Source organism: Nuphar pumila, chromosome 3 (genome assembly GCF_984573655.1).
Source record: "Nuphar pumila chromosome 3, dmNupPumi1.hap1.1, whole genome shotgun sequence".
NCBI lineage: Eukaryota > Viridiplantae > Streptophyta > Magnoliopsida > Nymphaeales > Nymphaeaceae > Nuphar > Nuphar pumila.
The window spans coordinates 41,612,394-41,636,176 of NC_143251.1; the positions used below are offsets into that span (position 1 = coordinate 41,612,394).

The following is a 23,783-nucleotide window of genomic DNA, read 5'->3' on the forward strand; positions in this document are numbered from 1 at the left end:
TAAATCCATGTGTGCCTACTATAATTGCAAATGTTTCTCCCATTGAAAATATTTAAAATTTCTCATGATCATAAAAGATTATGAATCTTTGGTTGTAAATGCTTTGTCCTTTTTAACAAAAATGATAAGCTTTCCGCCAAAGCCATTCCTTGTGTTTTCCTAGGCTATGCCGAAAACCGAAAATGTTTTAGGTGTTATGATATTGAAAGGGACAAACTTTATGTTTCAAGAAGTGTAACTTTTCTTGAAAAAGAAAATGGTTTGGAAAAAATTGAGTCTAAAAAACCATGTGATTACTCATTTTTGTTCGATTTAGTGCATGATAATGATATTGTTAATGATTATGTGAATGAATGTAATGATATTCATGGTATGCATGAGAGTGACAATGATGACACTCATGATACCCATGAAAGTGGTATTCCTATTGTTGAACCTCACAATGAAATACAAATTTATTCTCATCGTACTCAAGACCACCTACCATGTGCATTAGAGAAGTATTCCCAAAGTCAATACATAGATCAATCTAGTGTTACAAGATCTAGGTGAATATCCCAAACACCTAGTAGGTTGTCATATGACCATTCATTCCTATGTCAAATCATCCTCCTATAGTGAGGCCAAAAATCATCATGAATGGATTGAAGCCATGAATAATGAATTGGAAACTCTAGAAAATATTAAAACCGGGGAGATTCAATCCTTACCTATAGGAAAGAAAACCATATGATGGAGATGGGTGTACAAAATCAAAACTAAAAGTGATAAAACACTAGAAAGATACAAAACTAGGTTAATAACTTAAGGGTTTAGTAAAAAATATGGAATAGACTATGAAGAAACCTTTTTCTCAATAATTAGGATGACTACAGTTAGAACCAGAGTTACCGGAAGTGCCTCTGCTATAGGGGAAGCGCGCTTTCCCGATACACGCTTCGGAAGCGCGAAACGCGACGCTTCCAAAACGCATGGGGAAGCACATTTTAAATTTAGGAAGCGCGTCCCCCTTTAAAGGGGTACGCATCCTCCTTTAATAGGGGACGCATTTCCCTTTAAAGGGGTCCGCGTACCTTTTTAAAGAGAAACACGTTTCTATTTAATGGGGACGCGTACCCCTTTAAAGGGGGACACTTAAAAGAAAGATGAGTTTGCCCTTTAAAAAAAAATTTAACTCCTGAAAACAAAAAACTTAAGGAAAATATTTATTAATAAGGGGGTAAAATGGACATTGTACAAAACCCGTGAAAACCTAAAAAGGGGCTTAGGGTTTTATTTTTCGCATCCGACTCCTCTCTCTCTCTCTCTCGAGTTTTCGGCCACCCATTTTCAACGACGAAAGAAATTCCGGCTACTTCGTCGCGATGAATCTGTTCAGGTACACTCTCCTCTCACTCTCTCTATCTCGATTCTCTCCATTTCTCTCACTCTCTCTCGCACGACTGCAACACAAGCCAGGCATGGCGAGTCGGCGACTCTCTGGGGTGAGAAAGTAAGCCCTCAGATTTTTTTTTGCTTTTGTTTTTTTCTTTTAAGGAAAGAGTATCATGAAACAAATCTTTCATGTACTTCTGTTGCACAAACAACTGATGTTATATATTCCTGGAAGATACACATCACTTGGCCCCTTTATGTTGTTCCCAAAGTGTAGTGATTTTTTTCTCAAAATTCCAGACATCTTCTATCCTTCTCAAGATCCACTGTTTATATTCCTGCACACCCACGATCTTTTAGACGACCTGAAAAGTGAAAAGCTAAAACACTAGTGCATGTCACCCACAATCTTTTAGACAACTTGTTTAATCGAATTTCAATCACAAAAGAGACAATCCGCTTCACATGAGGTTCTCATTTTGTCAGAGGAGCGAAGTCAGAGACAGACCTACATTAGGACTGGGGGTCCTGCCCCCCTTAAAACTTATATTAGAGCCTTTATTTGGCTGCTTTCAACATAGGTAAAAAAAAAATTCTGCGCCCAACCAAAAAAAATTTCCGCCCCCTTAAGAATTTTTTTTTGGGTTTATGTTTGGCCCCCAATAAAAGTTTCTGGGTTCATCCCTAAGCGAAGTTCTAGTTTTTTGTTTTTTTCTTAAGGCAAGCTGGGAGAACCCTACCAATTATACAATTATACCATTGGGTTTTGAACATGCAACGTCCCAACACAAGGTGACATGCACTAGCTGCTGCTACTACCAGACAAGCGAAACCCCCATTGGTAGCAAAGTTCCACTTTCTGCACACTGTTCTCTGAAGTCCAGTACGACACTTGCTAATATATTTCATACTTCTTAGCTCTTAATATACCGAAAGGCTATTAATAGCCCAATTTAATCATAAAAGATAATTTACTTAGGAAGAAGGTTGCTGAAATAAAAGCAACATGATTCAAGGAAACAAAAAACATTACAAAACGAGAGCATATCAGATGCTCTGCCAAATCACCACGGGAAAATGCTCTAACATCCCCACCATCAACCATCCATTCTGGATATCAATGGCCCCCAACATGGCTGCCAATGATGACATTATCAATACACGGTCAGATGTTAGAGAATATATATATATAAGAGTGGATGAACACTTTATGTTCGGGCTCAACTTGTTTAGCTGAATGAACTGCTAATGGCTTGGCTTGCCAGCTATACAAACCGCTCATGAATGAGTTCATAGCAAACCGGCCCGAGATTTCTCATTTTCTATGTTGCAGAGATCACAAGATTTACAACAATCACAACATCAAATAAGAAGTCATTGGATTCTTTCATTGAAAAAGGTTCGCTTTTTAATCAAATTTATTTATTTTCTTAATGCATTATTTAGTGCTTGCATGCATTTGTTAAATGGTTGCAGCAAGAATGTGAATTATGATTTCTCTTGATGTATTATTTTTTAAATGCTTGACAGTTGCAATATGATGCATTTGTTAGATAATTGCAACTTATATTATTTATTGTTTTAGATACATGTTTTATTTTGTCAATAATGACATAAATCTTATTTTTTGATAAAATAAAAATATATAATTATATTTTCGCTTCTCTTTCGATTCTTATTCGCTTCCCTTTCACTTCTCACTCGAATCCTATGTCACTTCCTTCTTCGCTTCTTAGGTCGCTTCCGAGACACTTCCTAGGTCGCTTCTGAGACGCTTCCTAGTTCGCTCCTAAGTCGTCCCACGCTTCACGCTTCCTAAAATTTTAGAAGTGCCTCACTTCCCGCTTCCGCTTCCTGTATCGTTTCTCGCTCTCGCTTCTTCGACTGGCAACTCTGGTTAGAACTCTCATCTCTATAGCATCTATTAGAAAATGACCTTTCAAATAGATGTTAAAAATGCTTTTCTTAATAGAACCCTTAATGAAAAAGTCTATATATAATCTGCTCTTGGGTTAGGATTGATACATAAGAAAGTTCTTCGGCTGCGAAAGGCTTTGTGTGATCTAAAATAAGCTCTTAAGGCTTGGTATGATCGTTTTAGCAACGTGATGATTCAATTAGGATTTAGATCTTGTTATACTGATACTACATTGGTTGTTAAGTCTTCTGATGCTGTAATAGTCATTTCACTCCTCTATGTGGACGATATGATTATCACAACAGGTGATAAATAGAGAGTTGGCCAATTAAGAATGTTCTAAAAAACAACTTTGATATGACAAATCTTGGTTTTCTTCGATATTTTCTTGGAATTAAAGTTTCTTATTCATCTTGTGGGTATTTTTTATCTTAGGCTAAGTATGCAATCGAGATAATTGAAAGGTCAGGTCTTGCTGTTGAAAAGAGAGGACACACCAGATGTCATCAATGAAAACTAAAGAAAGGTAACGGAGAACCTCTGAAAGATCCAACTCCATATCGCTTGTCACTCTAGCTTACCTTTTTATTACTCATGCTGATATTGCCCACATTATTTTTAATATTAGTTAATTCTAGTATTCTCCCACTATAGTACATATGAGTGCTGTAATGCTGATAGTTAGATATGTTAAAAATACTATTAATCATGGTTTATTTTTATCTTCATCCCCATTAGATGTTATTGTATATTTTGTGTAACGCCCCAAAATTTTCAACTTGTAAACCTACGAAAATATTTAGAGAAAATCTTTCAAAACTCAGAGTTTCCGATTTCAAAAGTTAGCGGAAACAATTTTTCTTGAGATAAGAACAAGTTGACAAATTCTGGGCACATTAGCGCAAAAACCAGCAAAAACACATTAGCAAAACGGCTGGTGGGCCAAAAGTATGTGTATATATATGTATTTGTTAAAATTCTCAGTTTGTATAAATATGGGGGTTTACTCCCGTGAGCAAAAGTACAAAAAGCCAAAAAGGAGCAGGTTGCCAAGATGCAGTTTGAAAGTGTGTGAGGTCTCGAGCCATGCTGCATCGTGCCATTGGCCGTCAGAAGCACTTATTCGTCACCTGCCCATAAAATGGGTCAGTTTCACGAAAAACTGGTAGGTGCGCAAAGTAAGACAGTAAAGAACAAAAGCTAAAGCAAAGCATGCTCACATGATAAGCAATTGTAGAAATTAATGGCAAATTAGCTATGCATGCAATGGTCTATGAACAATTAATTCTATAAGCAGAGAGTAGCTAAGCAAAGCAAAGTAACTATCACAAATGATATCAAGCACAGTAAGTAGTTTATGCATCTCAAAGTGTACAACCAAACAGTAGTGTGAACATGATATTTTTAGTTTCGATAATATCTGGACTGTGGGTACGCACATACGCGAAATGTAGAAATAGCCGAGACCGGTCCAGGAGTTTATTATGCTATATGTTTTATTTTACCCCGGATAACTGACTGAGTCCGCTCCTAAGGCGACAACTGATGGCCAAGAGAGAATTCTTCAAAGGCATTCGTGACCAAGGATGCATCAAACTTCTGCAGAAGTGCCTGAGAGCTACCACCTAGGATAATTACGGTAATTCATTTCCCCTAATTCCGATGACTGGGGAAGCCGAGTCATTTGCCCGTGGGGTAGTCGTTAACGACTTGTCCATCAGAGTTTTTGTATCATCCATCCTCTCTTTTAATGAACCGTATGAGGCAAATAGGCACGAGGAGGGTTCCTTAACCGCCGCCGCATTCTATATGCTCTGGTCCGTTAGACCCACTCGAGCATCTTGCCTGTGAAGGCGCAACATCACCTTTTTGTGTGTTTCAACAAGTATGCTCAGTGCACGCTTCGAGGTTTCATCGACCTCTCTAGCTACTTATCGTTGTATAATATAACGTCCATGTCAAAAGGACACGACTACGATGGTAAGCATGGGTTTCCCAAAAGATAACCCAACACAAAATTTGCATAAGTAAATCCATGCTCAGTCTTTACAACAAGGGTAACGTACAAACTTAGGATCGCTGCGGATCCACACATTTTTCCCAAGCAAGTCAACTCGGGGTGAAGCTAGCTGCGTCCAACAGAGTACAGGGAAAAGGCTAGCTTAGCTTTGCAACTGTGCAGTGGAGAAGACTAAAAATCTGTAGAGAGGAAAAACTCCTCGAGATTGAAGCACCGATACACGATTTCACATCTTTTTGAAAAGAGCAAGAATCGGTATGCGCAGCCGCACACCTCGCGAGGCTTGCCTAAGTAGAGTCTCAAGGGGAAAGGCCTCGCACAGGGCACGGCAACTCAAAAAGAAACAAGGGAAAACAGAGATGCAACAGTGAGTATGAAAAGTAAAGGCATAAAGTACATGCAAAAAAGTAAAGACAGACAGGAAATGCAGAAACATAATGCGGAAAGTAAATGCAGAATGTAAAGTCAAAAAATAAGTGCTAGAAAGTAAATGTAGAAGTATGCCTAGGTACTTAAGGCGCGATGCAGCAAGAAGGTAAATGCAGAGAAGGAATTATCCTTTGCTTTTCCATATTTATTCGTTTTGTTTTAGCATTTTGTTCGTTTATAGTCTTTTTGCGCAACTTGTCCCTACCTTAGGGGGTTGCAGGTCTGCGTACGCCTGCAGGCGTAAGTGAGGATGGGCTCGGACCACGAGGCGCGAGCATGCTATGTTGCGTAATCTGCGAAGAACAAATTCTTAGTATATGAGTCAAAGCTCAACAAAAAAGTAAATAGGCAAGGGGGAACTTGTTGTCAGGCCAAGCTTGACCCTACCTGAATGCTCAAAAGGAGGCAAGGGCAGGGGCTTTTCCCCTGCCTGCCCGTTGGAAACGTCGAGGGTGGCAGGAGATTGGGCCTTGTCGACCCGTCCCCTGCCAACCTGTAGGAAAAAGAGAGGATGACATGTGCTCGGCCCCTGCCGACTTGCCAACAAGAAGAATAGGAGGCGGCAGGGGCTCGACCCCTGCCGTCCCACAAAAGCCCAGGCGGCAGGGGCTTGTCCCCTTCCGGAAAACACCAAGGCAGAGGGGAGGGGAAAAGTCCCCCCCCTACCAAAAAAACACAGAGGCAGGGGGGCTCCGCCCCTTGCCTATCGAAAACCAAAGAGGCAGGGGGCGGAGCCCCCCCTGCCTGTCAGGAAATCACATAGGCAGGGGGGCTCCACTTCCTGTCTGACGGAAACAGAGGCTGGGAGGCTCCACTCCTTGCCTGTTGGAAAACCCGAGTGGCAGGGGTCGAGGCCCCTGCCAGACGGGAGGAGGCAGGCCCTTGCCCTGCTTGCCGAAAAGACTCGAGCGGCAGGGGCCAAGGCCCTGCCTGCTGGGAGGAGCGAAGAGGAAGAGGGCAAACAAAAGAAGAAGACGGGGGGGGGGGGGGGGGGGGAGGGTATGGCCGTCAGGCCGGGCCTAGACAGTCGGATAGAAAGGAAAACGAGGAGGGGTCGAGCCCCTCCTTTGCGAGCAGAGGGTGCAGGGAAGGGGCCGAGCCCCTCCACTGTCACCCGCACCTCGAGCGAGAGAGGAAAAAGGGCCTGACACCCTCCCCTTTATCACAGATGGGGAAGAAAACAAAAAAGAAGAAGACAACGAGAGAGAGAGAGAGAGAGAGAGAGAGAGAGAGAGAGAGAGAGAGAGAGAGAGAGAGAGAGAGAGAGAGAGAGAGAGAGAGAGAGAGCAGGGTTGTCGTCATCGGTGGTCGGAAACCGAACAAGAGATGAGAAGGGGTGATCGAGAAGGAGGAGAGGGTAACAAAGAGGGAGGGTGGGCGGCGTTGTCGTCGCCGGAGGCAGCTCCGATGAAGGAGCTCGAGGGGGAGAATGGGAGGTCGCCTGCGAGGGCTTCGGTAGGGAGAACTCGGGCGAGGCCGCCGGAGCGCGAGGGCGGAGAGGAGAAGGGGAGGCAGAGAGAAGATGACAAGTGGGGGAGGGGGCTTGCCGCCTGCCCTTCCCCCTGCGTGGCCTCATAAAGGCTCCGACGGTGGGGTGGGTGGGGCGGTGCCCCTTCCCTGATGCCTCCCTTGGATCCGGGTCAGGTCTGGATCCGACCCGGGTTCAACTATTTTTTTACGTGGATTTTACATTTTGACTCTGATTGGGGAGGAGATGTAAATGATCGTTGCTCAACCACTGTTTTTTGTAATTTTGTAGGTGATTTCTTGATGTCTTAGAGATGCAAAAAGCAACAAAAGGTGTTCATGTCCTCTACAAAAACTGAATATTGTGCCATGGCCATTACGACTTATGAATTGGTATGGTTGCAACAATTACTAGAAGACTTGAGAGTTTATCTAATTGAACCCTCAAGATTATGCTGTGATAACAAGAGCGTCGTCTATATTAGAAACCATCATACATTTCATGGGCGAACTAAACATATTGAAATAGATTTCTGTTATGTCCGTGAAGAATTCCTGAAGAAGACCATCACTTTACCATATATACCATCTAAGTATCAACTGGAAGATTTCTTCACTAAGGCACTGCCCTCTCCCAGATTCCACTTTCTCCTAGTCCAACTCTCGGTTGTCACTCCGTGAGTTTGAGGGGGCTTATTAGAATATGATATGAGTGTTCCTTGTATATATATATATATTGTTGTAATTTGTTGTACCCTCTAGGGGTATTTTGGTCTTTTGCCTGTTGTAATTGGAACAACCCATTAGGGGCTAAACTGTTTTTTCTTATTTTTTATTATTCTTGACATTTGTTATATTGTCAAGGCATTATTGTCCTTGACAATATAACCGTTGGGGGCTCCCCAACGGCTAGAATTCTAGCCGTTGGGAGCTCCCAACATCTATATTGGGAGCTCCTCACTCTCCATTTTGTGTATAAATATGGGACTTTAAGTCCCTTGTATTCTATGTATTTTGTGTGCATTCAATCTTAAATAAAGATTATATTTTTTATCTTTTGCGTTTTCACCCTTTGTGGCTGTGTATTTTGCCCATAAGTGGCTTTTGTGATTGTGCATCTTGTAGACCTTTAGTGGCATTATATTTGTGCACACCTTGTTTCATTACATTTTTCTAGACAAACTTAACAGTAGTCTTCAGCTTGATTCATTATCAAATGATAAGTAAAGCCTGAGTTGTTTGTGGGTGGCTTGGCTTGTTGCTCAACCCTGCACACAGTATGTGAAATTCCGTTGAACCTGATGCAAGTGTCCTTTGTTGTCAGGATTTGTTAGAACATATTGTTTATATGAATGTCAGAGCAGTGACCTCATCAAAACATCTGAATCTCGTGTTGTACCTCTAGTATTGTACAGTCAATTTGTATCTGAAAATAATATTAGTGAAATCAAATAATTCTGCTCCCACTGTTCCAGTTAACTTGGTTCCAAGTTATGCCTGATATATCTACGTCTTTATGTGAATAGTTAGCTTACTACAGTGACGGTGTGAAAAATGAAGTTCTTGGTTTTGCTTAAGTAAATAAATATTTTGTTACACTTCAAAATGTGATTCACATGCGAAAATACTTTTAATTATTCAAATGTGACATACCATGTAAATTTTACTTTGCTTACATGTCTGAACTTGCATATAATCCTCTACTCTAAGAAATTATAGTTAAAAGAACCTAAGTCATTGGCTTATTAGCCTTATTTTATACTTATAAGGCTGTCTGTCATGAGATGTGTTTGACACGCCCGCACCCTCATGCATGTTCTTGCTGTGTAAAAGTCCACTATGCTTTTTACAAAATTCTTTCAAGTTATGTTGTTGGAGGTTATTATAATGTTTTTGGACTTGTTTGTTTTGGTTTTTTAAATCATTTGAGTATATCTTTTAAGGTTATTTATTTTTTGACATTTGAAAATGTATAGAGGTAACTGATTTGATTTACACTTCCTATTTGGTGGCAGTACATTGGGAACCAAATCAGAACATTAAAGGATACTATTCGGACTTGCTGGATGCATGTCAGAATATGTGATTATGCTGGAACAAGTAAGTCATCAAATCTTGCTTTCATGGTGATACCGTTCATGATACAACATTAACCTTGTTCAATTTCTTTGCTTAGATAGTGTTTTATTGTTTGCTTTTCAGGTACTCATTGTTGGAGCTAAAGTTTGGGTTAATAAAGCATGTTTATTTGCTCTATTTTTAAATATATATGTAATTTATTTTAATTGGTGCATGGTGCATTGTAATAAAACAAGAAAACTTTGAAAAGAAGACACCATTCATGATTGGATCTGGATCTCAGGATCCAGACCCAACTTATCTTGTTTATTAACACATGCTCATTAATGGCATGTTGTAATATTTGTATAACATGTAATGGGTATTTTCGTACCCTAATCAATGCACAGAAGTCTACTTAATGAGAAGTAAAACACGCAGACCTGTATTGGGTTTTCTCTGCAGCCCTAAGAGCCTCTCTCTCTCCTCGTTCGTTGCTTTCTCACATGGTATCAAAGCTATGGTTCCAGGTTCTCTCTTCAACTTCCCATCACAAGGTAATATGCAGTAGCAACTCTTACCAGACAAGCAGATTCCCCCTTGGTAATCCTTCCTCGTTGCCTTCCTTTCTCTAAGGTATTCTGTTGCTTCTTTCTCCTATCTCTAAAGTCTGCATCTCATCAATCCTCTTTCTCTAAGGTATCCTTTCTCCTTTCTCTAAGGTATCCTCTTTCCTTTAATCTTCATCAGAGTCTTTTGCATTTACTTTTCCCTTTCACGCTGTTTGACGTGATTCCATATGGTCACGCAAGAGCAAATTCTTGTGTGACTTCATTAATTTTTTGTCCCTCATCTAGAATATCGTTTCATCCAAAATCTGATTCAGCCCTTTTGCATCTTTCAAAAAAAAACACGTTATATCCAAATAACGTGTTTCTGTTCTGCTTCTTATTAACTGATCTTCATCCAGATCAGTTTACTGCATAAATTTGTTTTCTGACTCGGGTCTGCGGTAAAAAAAAAAAGGGCTGCCGAGTCTGAGCTTTCTGAAATTTCGTATTTATTCTGACCTTTTGTTTTCCAATATTCTTTTCCTTCCACCTTCAATTACCTATGGATTCTTTTTCTTCTCAATCTGTACTTTCTTCCAACTTTCTTAGCCAACTTGTGTCAGAAAAACTGAACAACTTCAATTTTCTTACCTGGAAAAGACAAATCATCCCATTCATAAGAAGTCAGGATCTTTCTGGGCATCTAGATGGCTCTGTTTCCGTTCCTCTAGAGTTCATATCACGAGATGGCAAGACTGAGGAGGGTGACACTTCCATTACTTTTGTCAGAAATCCAGAATATATATCCTGGATGAAGCGAGATTAGGCTTTGGTTGCCTACATCACTTCCACTCTGTCACAAGAGGTGCTTGTGGCAATCCCCGATGACTGCACAGCTATGCAGTTATGGCATCGTCTCGTTCAGACGTACTCTCAAGTTTCTCAGGCAAGAGTTTTATTTTTAAAGAAAGAATTTCAAATGCTGAGAAAGGACTCCATGACTGTCATGGAGTACTTAAACAAAATGAAAACCATCACAGATCAGTTGGCTATAGTGGGATGCGCGGTTAACGACAAAGATATGGTGCAACAAACTTTGAGCGGGCTGGGACCCGATTATCATATGATGGTTACTTCCTTGCTGTGTTTGCCAGACTTACCTACATTTGAAGATCTTCGTGCTAAGCTCTTACAGTATGAGATGACTTTGAAAGGATTCTCTGAAAGTAATCACAACCCTGTTGGAGCCCACGACGTTCTTGTCACAGGAGTCGCCTATGGTCGTGGACGTGGCAGGTATGAATCTAGAGAAAGAGGAAGTCAAGAGAGGAATGGACAAGGAACTCGTGGAATATTACCTACTCCTAATATGCCTCCTAATCTGCAAAGGCAAAGGACCATACCTACCTGCTTTCTCCGCAACAAAAGGGGACACATAAAGGCAAATTGTTGGTTTAACTCGCAAAATAGAGGAAAGCAATTGGAGACAAGAAAGGGAACAGATACATTGAAAAATAGTGGAGAAGTCAAAGAACTGTTATTGTCTGCTTTGGCTGAATTAAATATCAAACAGAATGATCAAGGCACTTGGTATGTTGATTCTGGTGCAGCCACTCATGTCACTGGTGATGCTGGTAAGCTCCTAAATCTTGTTCCTTATATTGGTAGAAATAGTATAGTCACTGGAGATGGGTCTCACCACCATATTTCGCACATTGGAAACCCTGTAATTCCTATGTCCAACTCTTCTCTTGCTCTTTCAAATGTCATCCATGCTCCTAACATCAAGAAAAATATTGTTTCTGTCTCTAAGCTTGTAGATGACATTAATGTTTCAGTCGAGTTTACTCTATTCTCTGTTTGTGTTAAAGACCTTCACATGAGGGAAACGTTCGCTGAAGGAAAACGACAAGGGAATATGCATGTGTTCCAAGAGAATCCTTCATCCGGTATTCAATCTATTGATTCCACCTTGAAGCTCACGCCATCATCCTCGGTTCCTCCTGACAGTGTTTTTAATCTTTCTGAATGTATTGAGCCGAATCTTTGGCGTGGTCGTCTGGGTCATTGTAGTAGTCGTTTTATTGATAAGCTTGTTTCAAGTAGTCTTATTCCCAAGTCAAGTCTAAGTTTAAGTGTCGACAATAAAAAATGTTCTAGTTGTCTTCAGTGTAAGAGTCATGTTCTTCCTTTTCATTCCATTAATAAAAGAGCTTCAAGACCATTCGAGATTATATGTTCAGATGTTTGGGGCCCAGCTCCAGTTTCTTCCATGTCTGGCACTAAATATTATCTCATCTTTGTTGATAGCTATTCTAGATACACATGGATTTTCTTTATGAAAAATAAATCTGAAACCTTTAAGATATTTCAGAACTTTCATTCCTTTGTTCAGAATCAAATCTCTGAGAATATCATTTGTTTTCAATGTGATGGAGGTGGTGAATTCTTTTCAAATGACTTTATTAGTTTCCTCCAGACAAATGGGATAAGTAGGCAGATGTCTTGCCCTCATACACCTCAACAGAATGGGATTGCTGAACGAAAGCATCGCCATATTGTCGAGAGTGCAATGAGCATGATGCATGATAGTAATCTTCCAGTTACCTTTCATACAATAGTCTATGTCATAAATCGATTGCCCATGAACATCTTGGAAAACAAATCACCCTATTTCTCTTTGCATGGTGTGCATCCAAATTATCATGATTTGCGTGTATTCGGGTGTGTATGTTATGTTCATGTTGACAGTTCAATGCAGCATAAGTTTCAGGATAAGGCCTTAAAGTGCAGATTCGTTGGATACGCTGATGATTACAAAGGCTACAGATGTTATGATCCCGCAAGCAAGCGCATCAAAATATCCAGAAATGTTGTGTTTGACGAATCAAATTTTGGTCATAATGCTATCACTCCTCCTGAAATTGAAGTTTACCATCCTTGGTTAAACTCAGATCTCTTTTCTAGTATTGATGATGTTTGTTCCTCTGAATGTCATCAAAGAGATGAGGGAAACGTATCTACTGCTGAGCAAAGACCTCAGGAAAGTGTGATTTCTGAGTCACTATCGGCTCCAGAAAGATATAAAGGCATTGTTTACTCTCGACATGAGAAGGAGATACCCCTCAACTCTAATCAGGAGCAGAATCATCTTGTTTCCATTCAATCACCTATTCACAGAAGGTCTACCCGATCTCGACATCCTATTGATAGGTGGGTTAGTTATGAGAATTTTACAATGGATTTCCAACTCTTCTTAGCCTCTTTGGGCAAGGAGGATCAACCCACAACATTTTATCAAGCAATAAATTCTAAGAGATGGATTGAAGCTATGAACGAAGAAATGGAGGCCCTTCATGAATGTGGGACTTGGGATATTGTTTCCCAGACCCCACAATCGAAATGTGGTTGGATCGAAGTGGGTGTATAAGATAAAATATAAGTCGGATGGGACTATCGAACGATACAAGGCTAGGCTGGTTGCTAAAGGCTTCACACAGGAGCAAGGACAAGATTATGATGACTTTCAGTCCGGTCGTGAAAATGGGCACTATCCGTATCATACTATCATTGGTTGTTGAACACCAATGGACTCTCAGTCAACTGGATGTAAAAAATGCGTTTCTACATGAAACTCTAAAGGAGGAAGTATACATGGAGCAACCCACTGGGTATGCAGAAGGAAACTCTAAAGAATACATGTGCAAGTTAAAGAGAGCTATATATGGTCTGAAGCAGGCATCTCGATCTTGGTTTGACAGTTTTTCCCTTGAAGTAGAAAAATATGACTTTATTCGGTCTCTTCTCGACCATTCTCTTTTCGTATTCAAATGCAAAGATGTAGTTACCCTGTTATTGATATATGTTGATGACATTATCATTACAGGTAACTCTAATGAACATATTGAACAGGTTAAAGAACTTCTGAATCATAGATTCAAGATGAAGGATCTTGGTAAACTGCGATACTTTCTTGGAGTAGAAGTTGACAGGACTGCTGAAGGCATGACACTCACTCAACATAAGTATACCGTTGATGTTCTTAGCAAGGCCGGTATGAGTGATTGCAAGCCTATAAGCACACCCAGTGTACTTCATCAGAAACTCAGTTCCCAAGATGGAGATCTGTATGAGGACCCTACAAGATATCGTAGGATAGTAGGAATGCTTCAGTATCTTACCTTCACTCGACCTGACATTGTTTATTCTGTCAATCAGGTATCTCAGTTTATGCATGAACCACATATTGGGCATATGGAAGTTGTTAAACGCATTCTTCGATATTTGAAGGGAACTATTGGAGATGGTCTTCAATACAGAAAGAGTATGCATGGCCATCACATGCATGAGCTTCTTACTTACACAGATGCAGATTGGGCAGGAGATCCAGATGAGCGTAGATCAGTTTCAGGATACTGTATTTTTATTGGCCTAAATCTTGTCTCCTGGAGCAGTAAGAAGCAAAAAACCATAGCGAGGTCGAGCACAAAAGCAGAGTATAGATCAATGGCAGCAACTACAGCTGAAGTAACATGGATCAGACAAATGTTGACAGAAGTAGGAGAATCGATTTTCAAAAGTGTTCTCTTGTGTGACAATCAAAGTGCTATCAATATGTCATTCAATCCCATCTACCACAGTCGTGCCAAACATATTGAAATTGATCAACATTTTGTAAGACAGAAGGTCGAAGAAAAGGAAATTGAACCATAATATGTTCGGACTGCTGATCAAGTTGCTGACTTGTTTACAAAAGGACTTATCAAGGACAGATTTTGGACGTTAAAAGGCAAGTTGTTCATGGTTCAAAACCATGTACACCTTGAGAGAGGGTGAAAAGAAGACACCATTCACGATTGGATCTGGATCTCAGGATCCAGACCCAACTTATCTTGTTTATTAACACATGCTCATTAATGGCATGTTATAATATTTGTATAACATGTAATGGGTATTTTCGTACCCTAATCAATGCACAAAAGTCTACTTAATGAGAAGTAAAACACGCAGACCTGTATTGGGTTTTCCTTGCAGCCCTAAGAGCCTCTCTCTCTCTCCTCGTTCGTTGCTTTCTCACAAACTTCAGTCACGAATCAAAGGTTCTCCAATCTTCAACGAAAGTGTTATCTCAAGGAACACACTTACAACATCCACAAAGGGAACCACAAGGTGTTCCAAAGGATCACTCTCACAAACTCCACAAAGGGAATAAAAAATATAACTTATTAACAAAGAGAATATGCCAAAAGGCATACATAACAAAGGGGAGAACACCTCTATTTATACACAAGGGAGAGAAGTGAGAGAGAGAGAGGGTAGAGAGGGAGCAAGGCTCCTACCGGCTAGAGATTTCTAGCCGTTGGGAACAGTCAAATTGAGTTTGATTGTGCCCAACGGCTAGAATTTCTAGCCGTTGGGAGCAGTCAAACTTAGTTTGACTTCTCCCTATATATTACATATATTATTAAATATATATATATAAGTATGTATATATATGTATACATGTACGTATATATACTACCATATATATAAGTATAAATGTATGTACATTTTAACAATCCCCCTCAAACTTACGGTAGGATAACCGAAAGTTTGCCTAAAAGGAAGTGAATCCTAGGAGCAAAGAGAGGTTTGGTAAAAAAAAGTCCGCCAACTGGTATTCTGATGCGACATAAGGCAGATCGATAATTCTTTGAAGATATTCATCTCGAACATAATGACAATCTATCTCGATGTGCTTCGTTCTTTCGTGAAACGTGTTATTGCTGTCAATGTAGATAACACTCTTGTTGTCACAACACATCTTGAAAGCTCTTAAAATCTTGATTCCCATATCAGCCAACAGTCTTCTCAGCCACACAAATTTCATTGTGGTAGTAGTCATGGCCCGGTACTCGGGTTCAGTTGAAGAGAGATAGACCTTTTTGTTGCTTTTTGCACCTCTATCAGATCAACAATTCACCTAAGAAAACACAAAAGCATGTGGTTGAGTATCTATTGTTTGGATCACCTCCCCAGTCTGCATTTGTATAGGCAAGTAAATTTAATGCAGAAGAGAAAGACATAATCAGACCTCTAGAGAGAAATTTTTTAAGATATCTAATAATACGTAAGACAACTCCCATGTGAATAGTTGTGGGAGTGTGATGAAACCGACTGATTGTGTGTACAACATGTGCTATATCAGGTCTAGTAATAGTTAGATAAGAAAGAACTTCGATAAACTGTCTATAAAGAGTTGGATCATCCAGAGGTTCTCCATTATCAATTCTCATTTTAACATTTGTTACTTCGGGAGTGTCAACTTTTTTATCATTTGATATTCCAGACCTGAGAATAATATTAGAAACAAACTTAGATTACAACAACAACAACAACAACAACAACTACGCCTTCATCCCAAAACAATTGGGGTCAGCGATATGAACCAAAAAAGAAATTCATTTTGGGTCTTCCACATGAATCCTTTTCCTCCAATCATTTCTATCCAACGCCATGTCCTCGGTGAGGTTCAAAGCATTCATATCCTTTCCTATCATCTCCATCCAAGTCTTCCTAGGCCTACCCCGACCTCTTTTAACTAATATATTTTCCCATTTCTCCAACCTTCTAACTGGAGCATCATTAGGCCTTCGCCGAATATGTCCAAACCACCGTAAACGATTCTCTCGCATCTTATTTTCAATGGGTGCAACACCTACCTTCTTACGTATCTCTTCGTTCCGAATCTTATCTTTTATTGTATTTCCACACATCCATCTAAGCATCCGCATCTCAGCTACACTCATTTTTTGAATATGATATCTCTTGGCAGCCCAATATTCCGTACCATATAGTAAAGCGGGTCTAATAGTCGTCCTATAAAACTTTCCCTTCAACCGCAATGGCATTCTACGATCGCACAGCACTCCAGTAGCACTTTTCCATTTCATCCACCCAACCTTTATCCTATGATTTACATCTCCATCAGTTTCTCCATACTTTTGAATGATGGATCCCAAATATTTGAAATAATCATTCACCGGTATATCTTGCTCACCAAGCTTCACTACACTCCCATCACTACTTCGTTGCTTACTAAACCGACATTCCATATATTCAGTCTTACTCTTACTCAACTTAAAACCTCTAGCTTCCAATGTCTGTCTCCATAATTCTAACTTAGCATTAACCCCAGCTCTAGACTCATCAATCAAAACAATATCATCAGCAAACAACATACACCACGGTACATTTTCTTGAATTGATCTCGTAAGCTCATCCATCACTATCGCAAATAGGAAAGGGCTTAAAGCAGATCCTTGATGTAACCCAACCGTTATCGGAAAATTGGTTGTCACCCCTCCACAAGTGCGGACATTGGTTACTACTCCTTCATACATATCTTTAATTATACTAATGTACTTGAGAGAAACACCTTTCTTCATCATTGTCCACCAGAGAACGTCCCTAGGTACTCTATCGTATGCCTTCTCTAAATCAATAAAAACCATATGCAAATCTTTGTTCCTCTCTCTATATCTTTCAATAAGTTGTCTAAGAAGATGTATAGCTTCCATAGTTGATCTTCCAGGCATAAAACCAAATTGATTCTCCGATATCATGACAACCTTCCTCAACCTAGACTCAATCACCCTCTCCCAAAGTTTCATAGTATGACTCATGAGTTTTATACCACGATAGTTTGTGCAATCTTGTATATCACCCTTATTCTTATATAAAGGCACCAAAGTACTCTTCCTCCACTCATTAGGCATCTTATTTGTTCGCCAAATCAAGTTAAAAAGATTTGTCAACCATTCTAAACCTTTCTCTCCCAAGCATTTCCAAGCCTCGATAGGTATACCATCTGGGCCAACTGCCCTTCTTGATTTCATTTTCTTCAAAGCCTCTGCAATTTCTTTCTTTTGAATCTTGCGCATGAAGTCACGATTTATCTCATGAAAAGGAATGGAGAAGTCTCCAAGATCTTGAGCATGACTATCATTAAATAGCTTATCAAAATAATCTTTCCATCTCTCCTTAATCTCCTCATCTTTGACTAAAACCCTTTGCGTTTCATCTTTGATACATCTAACCATACCCAAATCCTTCGATTTCCTATCTCTCATCTTTGCAAGCCTATAAATATCATTCTCGCCTTCTTTGGTATCCAACTTGTCATAAACCTCCTTATATACCTTAGCCCTCGCGTTTCGAACAACTTTTTTAGCTTCCTTCTTTGCTATCATATACTTCTCCAAATTCTCATTATCACGACTCTTACTTAGATTTCTATAACACTCTCTTTTAACCTTAATAGCTAATTTGACATCCTCGTTCCACCATGATGTATCCTTACCTAGTGGTGCACCGCCTTTAGACTCACCCAATACCTCCTTAGCTACTTTTCTCATACCACCCGCTATCTTATTCCACATTGATTCTGAATCCTCCTCGAGATACCAATCAACTTCCTTAACTACCTGCTCTACAAACATTCCTTGTTTAGCTCCTTTCAGTGCCCACCACTTAATTCTAGGATCTATCCTATGTCTATCCCTTTTGCGGCATTGTCTAATTCTAAGATCTAAAATTAAGACTCTATGTTGTGTAGCTACACTTTTTCCTGGTATAACCTTACAATCGATGCAACAACCCCTATCTCTCTTTCTAAGTAGGAAAAAATCTATCTGACTCGTATTAACCCCACTTTTAAATGTTACTAGGTGAGACTCCTTCTTCCTAAACCAAGTGTTTGCTAAGATCATATCATAGGACAAACAAAAATCTAAAATCCTTTCTCCACTTTCATTTCTTTCTCCTATATCATAGCCTCCATGGATATTCTCAAATCCATCCCTACTAATGCCTACATGTCCATTAAGGTCACCGCCGATGAAAAGCTTTTCTCCATAAGATGTCTCTTGTACTACTCCATCTAAATCTTCCCAAAATTGATGCTTAATGGAATCATCTAAACCTACTTGAGGTGCATAAACACTAATAATATTAATAATATCCGTACCTAATACTAATTTAATAAGTAAAATTCTATCACCCTTCCTACGGACCTCAACTACATTATCTATAAACTGACGACTCATAACAATCCCTACTCCATTCCTATTCCTATTTATTCCTGTATACCAAATCTTATATCCCCAAGGTTCTATCACTTTAGCTTTCTCACCTACCCATTTGGTCTCTTGAAGACATAAAATATCAATCTTTCTCCTACACATAACATCTACTAACTCTACCAACTTACTAGTTAAAGACCCTATGTTCCAAGTGGCTAACCTAATTTTATGGTCTTGGACTAACTTCTTTACCCCCACCCGTCCAACAAAGTGAGGGAACCCTTGCCTATTTGACACCACACCCGGGCGCCGGTGTGACGCGTCGCTTCTGGGCGACGACCTAGCAACCCTTGCACATTTATCACTGCCTCCGGGCCTAGAGAGTACAGCGCGTCGCTCAGTAGGGAACGCCCCAACGAAATTCTCATATTGGTTCATTTTCATAGGATATGACAGTTTTTATGCTGGCTGTCACAGGCCTACCGCAACCCTCCTCCTTTATCCGGGCTTGGGACCGGCAGTGTATAACTACACAGGCGGAGTTCGAAACAAACTTAGATTGAGATAATAAATACCCTCTAGGGGAATAAACAACTTTTATTTCTAGAAAGTAGTGTAGAAATCCCAAATCAGACATTTCAAAACTAGTTTTAAGAATATTTTTTATATATTGAACTCCCTGTTTGTCTCCTTATTATCATGTCATCTACATAGAGTAGTAGAATGACAATACCTGCATTAAAATCCTTAACAAACAAAACAGTGTTAGTCAAGCAAGATCTAAAACCAATATCAAGCATAACTTTGCAGAATCTATCATACCAGGCTTTGGGTGCTTGTTTCAACCCATATAATGCCTTTCGACGGCGAAGAGTCTTTCCTTGAGAAAGACTCATACCAATGGGTGCCTCAATGTACACTTCTTGCATAAGATTTCCATTTAAAAAGGCGTTTTTAACATCTATTTGGTATATAAACCCATTTTTAATCGAAGCTATTGCAATGAAAGTTCTAACCATGGTCATGCGAGCAATCGGTGCAAAGGTTTCTTTATAATCAATGCCATGTTCTTGCAAATAACCTTGCTTTATATCACTCAAGGGTTCCATTACTCTTGGTTTTTATTTTATATACCCATTTACAACCTATGGGTTTCTTTCCTAGTGAAAGATTTTGAATAGACCAAGTTTTATCCTTCTCCAAGGCTTCAAGTTCTACCTCATAACTTCAACCCATTCAGAGTGTTCTTTAGCATGAGCGTATGATGCAGGTTCTACATATGAGTGAATCAGGGCTATGCGTGCTTGATATTTTGAAGAAAATGAATCATAGAATACAAATTTTGATGGAGGTTTTGATACTCTAGATGATTTCTTAATTTGCAATTCATCTTTACTATGGTTAGAAATCTTTTCAAGTGCACATGGAGGGTTGTGATTTCCCCGCCTAGAATATTGCATACAATTTTGATCATTGTGGGGCAATTCATTAAGTAGTTTAAATTCGCTAGATTCAATAACGTTCTCTCAATCATGCTCACAATCACAATTGTCAATATCTTGCATTGAGACAAGGTCAAACAAAAAAGAATACTCGGTTACTTCCTTTGGTTGATCTTTATCAAATAAATTTTCTTTTTCCAAGAAGGTAACATTTTGAGAGATGTATAATTTTCCATTTTTAGAATCATACCACCTATATCCTTTTTGGTTATTGTCATAACAAAAAAAGTTACAAGGTATAGCTATAGGAGAAAACTTTTCATTCTTATTGATAAAAATAAGACATTTGAAACAAAAAATTCATAATTTTGAATAATCAGGGGAGAGTTTAAAGAGTTTTTCAGTCGGTGAGATATTGTGTAACGAAGAGAATGACATTCTGTTTTATAAGATAAATAACAGTCAGGCTAACTTCTGCCCAAAAAACCTTAGGCACATAGCTACCAATAAGTAAAGTTCTTGAAGTTTCAATAATGTGTCGATGTTTTCTCTCAGATAGGATCAATCTCACAAACTCTACAAAGGGAATAAAAAATATAACTTATTAACAAAGAGAATGTGCCAAAAGGCATACATAACAAAGGGGAGAACACCTCTATTTATACACAAGGGAGAGAAGTGAGAGAGAGAGTAAAGAGGGAGCAAGGCTCCTACCGGGTAGAAATTTCTAGCCGTTGGGAGCAGTCAAATTGAGTTTGATTGTGCCCAACGGCTAGAATTTCTAGCCGTTCGGAGACTTCTCCCTATATATATATACATTTTAACATGCATATCATTTTTTGCTTTTCTTTTTGCATTTGCTAGTGCAGTATATATGTTTACTTAGCTATCTAGTTCACGTTATTGTGTGACTTATCACTTCTGACAAGTTATTCAACATATCTTTCGTTATTTATGATCCTTATCAGACAATATGTGATAACTGTTTCTTGTCTTGGTTGTCAATAGGAAGCATCATAATGGATAAAAAGTTCTTATCTTCTGTCACTAACAGCAGGCAACCTTGGCATGTACAGATATTCGTCATCCTCTGCAAGCTTCAATTGAAAAGTTATTATCACGTGATGAACTCATTGAAGAGATTTTAGGAATATTTGATTGCACCCAGAGAATTGCAAATGATACAACCAACCGGATATGTGACTTTGTTGGTAAGCTTGTGATCTTATTGGCATATATGTTCTGATATCTTGTCTTCTGCTAGTTTGTGGGCCAAAATATGGCCTGGTTCATGCTCCTAATTACATATTGTGTTTTAGGAGCTAAAGCTTGGAGTGTTTGTCTTATTGTTCTTGTAAATCTGAAGATGCTCTGATATATTTTCTCTTTAGGGTGATTAATGAGGTTTTCCGTTGTCCCTTGTATTATTCTTAGCATGATATCTTCACCTTCTAAATCTGTAAGTTTGTAGATCTTCTTCAAGTTTGTGGATGGAGTGGTAAGGCCACCTTAAATATATAGTAGATCCATCATCTCCAATTTCTCAGCTCTTGGGTGGTGAAACCCTCATTTTTTTGTCATGGCACTGCTAGGCTCTTGTGGATGGAAGCTTTCATGTATTTAGATCTTCTGTTTTGAGGGTGCCGGCTTATGCATTGATGGAATAACTTGAAATCATGTTCCATTTCTAAAGATATCCAGTTAGGGGTGATCGGTTCCAGGATGGATGGTTCCTATCCTAGAACTGAAAACCATCCGCTAGGGGCCGGTTTTGCAAATTGCGAACCGTGAACCACCCGCTCGTTTCATGGATCCAACCAAGAACCGAACCACCAGTCCGGTTTGGTTCCGGTTGGATCCCGGTTATGGTCTTAATGCTTACCAAATTTTCTGCAAAGAAGTTATGTTTTACCTTTTTTGTAAATGGACTATAACCATTGTTAGAATTGTATTTGTATCGGATATGGATCCGATATTGGATCCATATCCGAGCGTATGCTTTCCCCATGCTTGGGCGGTGGCATACTTGTAATCCTGTATATTTTTCATGTATTTTGTTCAGTAGTGTTAGATCCTATATATATCTTATTAAGAGAGGGTCACGATACTTTTAACGTGCCCTACTTTCCATTTGGCATCCTCCTCTTCTCCCCCCTCTCCTTTCTTCTCTTTATTTTGTATTTTCAGATTGAAGGCTATTCTCCAAAGCTTGAAGGCGCACTATCTTGAAGCCCTATTCAGATTCTTTCATCTTGAAGCCCTATTCAGATTCTTTCATGGTATCAGAGCAACCCACGATCGACGCCTGTTTCTCCAGCCACGAGCGAGTCTTCTCCAGCCACGATCGACGACCTGCTGAGTTACGTCTGCCTTCTTCATCACGCCTGTCAACCAGGCCACGATCTGCTGAGTTTGATCTTCATTCTTCAGCCGAGTGCCTGATCCTCATCCTTCAGCCGAGTGCCTGATCCTTCAGCCGAGTACCTTTGGAAACGCAAATATTATATCAGCATAATCATGTCCACCCTCTCTTCGAGTTTTCTCTCCCAACTCATCTCCCAAAAGTTAACCCATTCCAACTATTTGACGTGGAAACGTCAGATAGTCCCTTTCATTAAGAGCCATTGTCTATATGGTCATATTGATGGCTCTACTCCAGCCCCGCCTGAATTGATTTTGGGTGAAACAAAGGATGCTACTAGTTCGGTGACTGCTACAGATAATATCCCTAATCCAGCATATGCCGTATGGATGGCACATGATCAGGCTTTAGTTGCTTATATTACTTCTACCCTCTCTGAAGAAGTGCTTGCAGGTATAGATGATGATATCTCAGCTTTTCAACTATGGAATACGCTTGCAAGTACATACTCTCAAGTTTCAGAAGCTAGATATCTTCAATTGAAGCGTCAATTTCAAAGCATAAATAGAGGCTCCAGATCTGTACTTGAGTATCTCTATGAGATTAAAAATGTAAGCGATCAACTTGCTGTTATTGGCCATCCTATTTCAGACAAGGATAAAGTTCAGCAGGCTCTTAGTGGTCTAGGGTCAGAGTTTGATATATTTTGCACTGCTCTGGAGGTTCTCCCTGTCTTACCCTCTTTTGAAGACTTAAAGGCAAAATTGATCCAGCATGAGGCTAGTAGAGTTCACAGGCATGATGCTTCCATTTCTACTTCGCCCAGTATTTTAGTTACTTCTACACATGGTGTGTCAGGACAGCGTGCACATACTTGGGCTCATACATCCGGACAAGGAAAGGGTATTCTTCCTACTCCTCAGGGCAGCACTCTTGTTAACATGCCAAAGCGTATCCCTACATGTTTCTATTGCAACAAGAGAGGACATGTTAAATCTGAATGTTGGCACAATCCTCAGAACAAAGCTAAGGGAGGTCGACGTGATCACAGGCTAACCCCCTCTATCATTTCTAGAGCGTCTTCCTCCTCATTCACGCCC

General features: G+C 39.7%; 1 protein-coding gene across 2 annotated transcripts in view; it reads left to right on the top strand.

The window, feature by feature from the left end:
- The window catches only part of LOC149842698 (DNA topoisomerase 4 subunit B (DUF810)), a 225,630-nt gene that overhangs the window by 148,777 nt on the left and 53,070 nt on the right, over positions 1-23,783 (top strand). For both annotated transcript variants that reach the window (XM_089999370.1, XM_089999371.1), the window contains 2 exons: positions 9,224-9,308; positions 21,398-21,532. In XM_089999370.1, the coding sequence (XP_089855496.1) occupies positions 9,224-9,308; positions 21,398-21,532 (220 nt within the window). The remainder of the gene's footprint in view (positions 1-9,223; positions 9,309-21,397; positions 21,533-23,783) is intronic.